The sequence below is a fragment of the Charadrius vociferus genome, unplaced genomic scaffold (genome assembly GCF_000708025.1).
Source record: "Charadrius vociferus isolate BGI_N301 unplaced genomic scaffold, ASM70802v2 scaffold610, whole genome shotgun sequence".
NCBI lineage: Eukaryota > Metazoa > Chordata > Aves > Charadriiformes > Charadriidae > Charadrius > Charadrius vociferus.
In genome coordinates, this window is record NW_009646437.1 from 158,486 (window position 1) to 166,650 (window position 8,165).

General features: G+C 48.3%; 1 protein-coding gene across 1 annotated transcript in view; it reads right to left on the reverse strand.

Moving 5' to 3' along the window:
* The window catches only part of ITPKB (inositol-trisphosphate 3-kinase B), a 67,000-nt gene extending 58,835 nt beyond the window's left edge, over positions 1-8,165 (reverse strand). The window contains exon 1 of the mRNA XM_009881924.1: positions 7,692-8,165. Coding sequence (XP_009880226.1) covers positions 7,692-8,165 — 474 coding nt within the window. The remainder of the gene's footprint in view (positions 1-7,691) is intronic.

The following is an 8,165-nucleotide window of genomic DNA, read 5'->3' on the forward strand; positions in this document are numbered from 1 at the left end:
AGTCCCCCTGCACATCTTTCCATTTATAAAGCTCCTGTCCCCAAGGGCTCTGAAGCACTGTACCTATCAATGGGCAAAACCCCTGTGGGGACCACGTCTCTGCTTCATTAATTCAGTTCAACGTTGGGTTTACCACAAGATGTAACTGGATACATGCAGGGGAGAGCAAGGTGAGAAATGATCAAGGATCAAATCTGCAGCATGCTCCTGCTGGCTTCAGCGGAGCTACAACAGCTTTTATCAGCATTTTATCTGACCCTAACAAAAGGAGCGAATTGTTTAGCAAAGGAAGAGGGTTCTTTGATTCTATCTTGCTGCAGATGAATTGCCCAAGCAAGGGCAAAGGGACAGGAAGCGAAGGGGGAGGAGGAGGAGGTGATGCTGAAGGTAGGTGCTGCCGTTGTTTAGCCCTCTGCTAACTTCCACTCGGTGCCACATTTCTGTCCGACCCTTCTGCAAAGGCTGATGCGGTGGGGGGAGAGGGTCGGGCCTGCTTCACAGCCGTCCTACCAAGACATTGTGCTTGTTGTTCCTGGTGTTGATGTATTGGTCTTCATTCAGGCAAAGCACAAAGCAATCAGGCTGACGGGAGTTTAGTGACAGTGAAGGCTGCAAGCTGAGATACCCCTCTGCTTCACACAGTCCGAGCCTCGTTTTCTAAAACCCCACGTACAAGACTTAAAGTCAAGGATAAAGACCCAGAAGCCAAGAGTGAAACCCTAGGCAAAACTCACATCAATTCAGCGAGGTCCACACCGTGGCAACTGCAGGTGCCAATCTCTCTGCAAATCAAATGCAAAGCAAACAGTGAAGAGACAATCTGATTCTTTGAATCAGACAATCGGTCCTTTGAACCAAACTCATTAAAACATCCCTCGGTATGTCACTCCAGAGCCCATATATGTCTTTCAGAGGGACGAGGGATGCTTTACTATTACTTAAAACCGCAACAGTGCTGAATGCTAATGCAGTTCCTGTTGTGTAGCTCTGATCAGATAATACACTGTACTGCTTACAAGAAGAAGTTGTAAGTGCAAAGCACTTGTTGTTTTGCCCCCTAGTTGTACTTCCAAAAACAATCCTTTTGTTTTGGCTAGCAATAAATCTTAGATCTGAAAGGAAGAATTGAATTCCTTCTACTAGGCTCTCTCTTTTTCCATGTCATTAATGAAAAGAATGTTCTTTACTATAAAAACCCCACCTCTTCCTTCTCATGGTTGAAATGTATGGTAACATTGAAATAAATACTGTGAGAGGGGAAAGGCTAATATGGGTCTTAGCAGCTTGCGACAGCTTCAGACTGCTATTGCCTTCTACGAGAAACTAAGGACAGAAAATACCGGCACTCAGCAGTCAATACAAGCCACAGCTGACTATAGCAGTGAGGATCTCCACAGGCATGCAGCCGTGACGGCAGCTCTGTGGTGGTGAAATCCCACCATGGCTGGGAAAGAAGAAGCTGCAGTCTACCTTTTCCAAAAGCTTCCACCAATTGTGAGCATATTTGTTGCACTGACTGAAACTTGCAGCTGGAGACCCTGAGCTTCTGAACATACCCATGCCAACTCATGCTGAAAGGCACTGCTGGGTGATCACCCCTGTTACAGAGCAAATCACACATTTTTTGCTGCCTAAACACTGATTTAAAAGCCAAATCAGAGGCGCTTGCTTTTGAAGCTTGTAGACCTCAGACTGGAGCAGCTTGCTGAACTACTTGCAGCCATTATGCAGGCTATGCATGACCTGGCTTTTTATGTAATAAGAATGAAATTGGGATAAATTTTATAGAAGACATTCATGATGACTTTAGGAATAGATTCCTCTGTTTTAAGCAGACCGCTGGGCTAGGAGTCCTCAAGATCCCATCAGAGTCAACAGAGGAGAAAGGTACCTTAGGAGAAGACTTATCCCAAGAAGACATCCAACAAGGCTGAGCAAGACGAACTCCATAAAAGGGCCATTTCAAGTGACCCAGCAAGTGTGGAAGCCCGCATTCCCTGAAAAGTCACATTTGAGAACAGGGATTACGCTGCTAAGTTACTCAATGATTTGAAAATGTTAACATTTAGTTTTCACTGTCTGTTAAATATTAACATATCTTTCTTAGAAAGCTTGGCTGGGCTTCATTGGAAGAAAGCAGGTCAAATTTACTGCACAAATTTACCTACTAGTATAAACAAAAATAATCTCTAACAATTACAGAAGACTAATCTTAGCTGAAAAAACATTTAACATCATACATAGATGCCATTAATTTCTCTAGTGAGTTAGAACAGATTTACATGTAAAGAAAACATTAGCTCAGCACTGGTTTTCAGTCATTGCACGGCATGCGAGAGCTCAGTGCTGCGCTAATATTTTCTTCACATGCAAATCTGTCCTAACACATTATAGAAATAATACGGAAAACATGAGACAGGTGCTGACTATGGTTTGATTGGTTTTTGTCATTGCAAGTCTTTAAAAAGGTAAAGACAAAGCTGTAAAGTTTCCGCTGATCTGGTAACTTCACCCTGCGGACATTCAGCTTAATACTCGAAGGGTCCAACCGGCCGAGCTCCTGACATCCTGTCATTCCCATCAGAAGGGGAGGAAACATCGTTCTTTCCAGAGCTGGGGACCCTAAGGATGATGGGCCTAATGTTTGTTCTTCCTGCACCTTGGAAATGCTTTGGGCTTTTTTCCACTTTTCATGAATGCCTTCGGTGTGAAATCGTTTGAAAAAAAATTATGCAAGAGACAGCAGCTGTGCTAGCAAGTAAGTCACTCTATGAGAAGGATCTGCAATGTGCCATGCAACTCCTGTGCTGTCAGTCATGGAGAATGTGAGCCCAGAAGAAACCCTTCCCAATGAGCTTAAAAGTGCTGATGAAAATGGACTTGAAACGGCACCGTTCATTTCCCATTGGGTTATAGCAGCATCTTCACCTAGCCTCCGTGGGTGGGAACCCATAAAAAAAGCTGCTTATTCCCTGAGAAGGCCACATGAGTAGGTAGAAGATAAGCTACCAAATGGAGAGTGGAACTTTGTGGGTTCCCTGGAGTGCACAGCCTACATCTATGAAGAGCCTGAAGCTCTGCCCAGCCCGCCGGGCACGAGGGTGTCCCAATCTCATCCCAGCAGACAAAACACGCCATGCTGTCAGGTCTGTTCAGTGTGGTGCTCTGAGAGTGGAAACACAGAGGTGTCCAACATATTCTTCTCTTCCTCCTAGTCTTCCCACAGCAGGGCTGAAGGAGGGTCCATCCTCTGGCAGCTTAGCTGGTGTGCTAAGCTCCTTCCCTGGGCAATGATATGCATTACTAGAGTAACAGTCGCTCTCCAGAGCAAGAAAGCAGGGCCCTAATATGCTAGACATTACATTGACACTAAATTGGTGATACTGCTCACAAGCTCATAAGCTTAGGAGCTTTTAAGACAAACATGGTGGGAGGAAGGAGTAAAATACATAAACACAGTCAGCATAAAGATATACATTCACGGGGCTTGCATGTATCACCATAATGTGGTCATGGTTTCTGTTACACAGAGACTTCCCGATCACAGTCACAGCTTAGGAAAGGGAATCAAAGAGTATTTAATTTCACTGATTTTTATAGGAACAAATCAGGAGTGCTGTTGTCAGTTTATGCCTTGGAACATCTCAAAAAGAAATAAGCAAGGGTCCCACAGGCCCTTGGCTGACACTAACCCTGTCTAAACTTGGCTCCTTTCAGAAATGTGTTACAGCCATTGTGAGTGAAACAAATAAATCAATTAAAAAATTTCCTGCCAGCAGCAATGCCATTAGCTTTTTCCAAAAACTCTTGCCATTTTGCACAGGTTAATGGAAGTCTCTTATTCTGAGCAAGCTGCTCTGCCTGTTGAAAGGAGCAGAGGTTTCACAATGTACCGAGAGTTGCTTGATTACTATTCTGCCGTATCTCCCTGTGTTTCCACAGAGGTTGTGGGAAAGCCAGGAAGAGGAACACTGCAATGTCTTGCACTGTTTTTCCTGGAGGGTGTTTTTTTTCCCCTTGACATGTCATTTTTCTATAGTACATACTTGCACAATTTCTGCCTTTCCCCCGACTCGTCTGTTGCTTTGTCTCTGATTGCTGAGGAATTGACAAACTAGGGGATTTAGGTCAATGACAACTCACTGCAATGACCAGCATTGGAATATCTTTCGCTTAAGGGGCACAGCCGGCTTCCAAGACTGGGGCCAAGCCTCCCGCTGGTCTATCAGCTCTCCCTTGGGTAGAGCAAACAGGGTCCCTGGGGAACAGCAAAACTCATAGAGCTGTATTTTCTCATTGAAGTCAATGGAAGTCACAGCTAGAATGGGGCTTATTTTGGGTGTGAAATCCCCCTTAGGAGCCAGGTCACCGTCTCAGGCTACCTGTGCCACTCGGAGCCTGGAGACAGGGAGCACCTTCTCAGTCCCCTACACACCCAACCTGTGTGATCAGCCAGGAGGAGAGAAATCGTCCCCAGGCACGAGACGTGCCATGATGGAGACAGGAACTTTCCAACAGCTGCTGCATCCACCTGGCTTGGGTGGTGGGTGAGTGGAGGCACTCGTTCCGTCCCCAAACCGCCCGTGTCGCTGTCGCAGGGGGTTGCAGCGAGCGCTGCCCTGCCATGTCATCAAACAGCAGTGTCCCCATCCCAACATGCTGCCAGGACAGGCCGTCCCTCCCACACAGCCCGAGAAGTGTAATTGCTCAAGTGTTTTTGAAACCTTGTGAGCATCAATAAACAAGTGTGGGGTTTCTCCAGCAGCAGCCCACAGCCCGGGGAAAGCCACAGCTGCAAAAGCCCTTACGTGGAGGTTTAGTCAGACGTTAAGTGGATTTGGAATTAGACAACAGCAAAACGTCAAATTGCTCTTACTGTCACTGTACTTCACAAGTCTGCTGTGATCACAGCAGGGTCAGTGTTTCCCAGCACTGTGCAGCCCACTGGGCACCAGAGCACTTCAGGGACAGGCAATGCACTGAGTAAACTGTTTCAATAAACAAAGGCAGAGCCAGTATCAGTCACTGAGCTCCTCCAGGTCACAGTGTCCAAAAAAGTGGCCACACTCCCTCCCTTTCACTGGCAATGTCATTTTCTTACTGGCTAATTTGAGGACGAGTCCGTGCCAGCCAGAGGGATCTGCCTCCTTCCCGGGGACGCCAGGAGGAACTACAATAGACAGCCGGACATCCCTAACAGATTTGCTAAGCGGGACGGCCTCCAGAAAGGAAGGGCAGAAGCAAGCCTGCTGTTTATCAAATCTGTAAACATGCCATGCGAGATGTGCAGCACAGACTATATCTGCAGCAAGAACTGCTTTCCTGTTGCTCATCATTACCTCTCCTCCAGGTACAATAGCCCTCCCCTGTGCCAGCAGCACCCGATGCTGGCAGGCAGACCTCTCTGCCTGCCCAGCATTTATCTGCTCAACCCAGAGGCATGATGTTGGTTTGTGACGGTTGAGGTCTCCCAGGATTTATTTTGACGGAAAAGCACGAGTTGTGGAGAGAGCTTCTCACACATTCTCCCTCATTACACAACTCCTTTCCAGACCATGTGCGTTGTTAAAAGGAAATAGTGAGTTCATGAAAACAAATGAGTGTGCAACCTGAGACTGCTTCAGTAGCTGCCTTATGCTGTCATTATGGATTTAAAAGATGTTGCCAACCGGTACACAAAGTTGGGTGTTATTTATATGAATCAGCTTTGAATTACTGGGCATTTGCGCACGATCCTGCTGAGAAGTTGACTATAACCTGCCAAAGCCCGTGATCAGCCCCGCACAGGACCTGTGGAGCCCAGTGGAAAGTATCATTGTAAATTAGTCAAACTGCTCCTGCTGAGACGACTCCAGCACTGAAACACAAGACCCAGTGCACCTCCTCAGGCTCTCAGACACATTTTGGACCAGATCTTCATCTCGTTTAGCTTGGAGTAGTCCCACTGAGCCCAGCGGAGTTACTCTGATCTCAGACGTGATCTGAGCTCGTTCTGATCCAGGCCTTTTGGCAATACAATTGAGCCTTGCCTGTTGACTGCCGAGCCACCGGCCTGGCTGAGCTCACCGGAGGCCACGGGAGGCTGCGCAGAGTCAGCTTGAGGCTCCAGGAAGCTTTCCACAGGAGCATCAGGCATGATTTTGCCCATCAGCAAACTGTTTTCAGCAGCAAATCAGTGGGATCTGGCACTAGGAACAGTCATTAGTATGGAGAATAGAGCAGAAATTACTACAGCTCATGCACACAAATCCAGCAGAATTTAATCAGCAGAAGGATTGTAGCAGCTCCCAAAGGGAGCGAGCTGATTCATCAGTTGAGAGCCCCAAAATACAAAACTGTCTGCAAACACGATGAGCCACAGACTCGTAACTTCATTAACTGTGCTTTTACTCAACTGCTTCTCCATCCTGAGCAGAACTGAGCCTGAGTTCTTGGAGCGAGACGGAAAAAGTAGAAAAGCAAAGATATTTATTTCAGCCTGCTGAGTGTTTACAACCACAGCGTTCAGTTCTTCATGAGTTTGATACCTTCACTTTACTTAGATGTTTCCCTCCACCAGCCTTCTTTGTGTCATCGAGCTTAGCAAGAGTTTCACTATCATATGTTTACAGAAAGTTAAACATAGTGAATCACATCACTGAAAGTTGATGGGCCGTTATCAAACTCTGTAAAATTAAGGAGCCACTGGGTTGCCCTGCATTTTTCAGGGTTTGTTAGTGCAAGGCTCCAGTGCTGAGCTCAAATCAATGTAATGTCTCAGAGCCGGAGGATGGGAGAGCCCATGTGCCGGTCGGAGAACCGCACAATGGGCACCCTGCACTGGGGTAAAGTTGTTCAAAGCCCTCTGGATAAATGGTGTGACAGCTCAGAGCAAAGCACACTCTGTGCAGAGCATTCAGACATGGAATGAACTCCCCAAGTGACGCAAGAAACCCCATGAGTGGAGCAGCTGCCTTTGGGGAGCGCCTCAAAGCCCTCCTCTCTGAGGAGACCTTTCTGCTCTAAGGGTAACACAAGACTGATGCTTTCTCTCGCCTGAAGCCTCCCAACCAGTCCCACAACAAACAAAGATCCAGAAACAAATGAACTTAATATAAATACCCAATAAAAATATGCCTACCTAAAATATAAGATACCCCAAAATCAAAGAGTTTTATTCAAAAGGGGAATTACCAGAAATTATAGAGATTTTTTCTTCCATGCGGAAGGCATACAGACACTACGGTGATGGGCACCAGTATAAATTTTAAAAGACAGTTGGCACACACAGTTTCGACTCCAAGGAGGAAATAAATTCCCCCTTAGGCTCATGTAAATCATGGGAAACCTCCAGCACCCAGGGAAACTGCGCTGAGGGAATGCTGAGGCTCGTAACCACATGTCAGCAGAAGGCTGCAGTCCGTGGGTACACAATAAGCGTGCCGGCGGGCAGCTTGCAGCACTGGGGAAGCTCTGCAAGGGCCATGCACAGTGGGACGGTACTGCTGCTCTCTACTGCGAGCAGGGGATTTTCAGACTAGGAACAGGGATAAGCTTTTCATGTGAGGGAAACCAAGCACCACCGAGCAAATGGAAAGTTTCTCTGCAGATCTCTGCTGCAACAGACCTCTGCCCTCCCGCTGCAGCTGTGCCTCAGAGCAGGGATGCTGCCAGCCCTCGCTCCACCTCCCCGGGGCTGGTGAAAGACTCACCACTCGGGGCTTCTGCTGGTCCAGGGTCTGCAGGAAGGCCGGTGTCTGGTCCAGGGTGCGCTCGGGGTCACTGGAGATGTCCTCCTCGGACTCCTCCCAGGATGAGGAGAAGCCAGTGGAAAAGGCTGAGGACGACGACAGCTTCCGGACGGGCAGGCTGCCGGGGGGCACGGCGCCCGCCTCCTCCTCCGGGCCCCCCAGGTCCGTGACGATGACAGCAGGGATGCTCCCACTGATGGTTGGGCACTGGCCCTCAAGTCCTGTGGGGGCCACCACCACCTCACCGCGCCATGGTCCAGGCTCTGATGGCTCCAGGGGGCTGCTGCCTTCCGCCAGTCCCACGGCTGGGACCACCATCACCACTGGCCTCCCGGAGGGCTCTGCAGTGCTTGGCCAGACCTGTACCCCACCAAGACTGGGGGCCTCACTCTCCCCATAGGCTCGTGGCCGGGGTCCGGTTCCAAGTCCCACCAT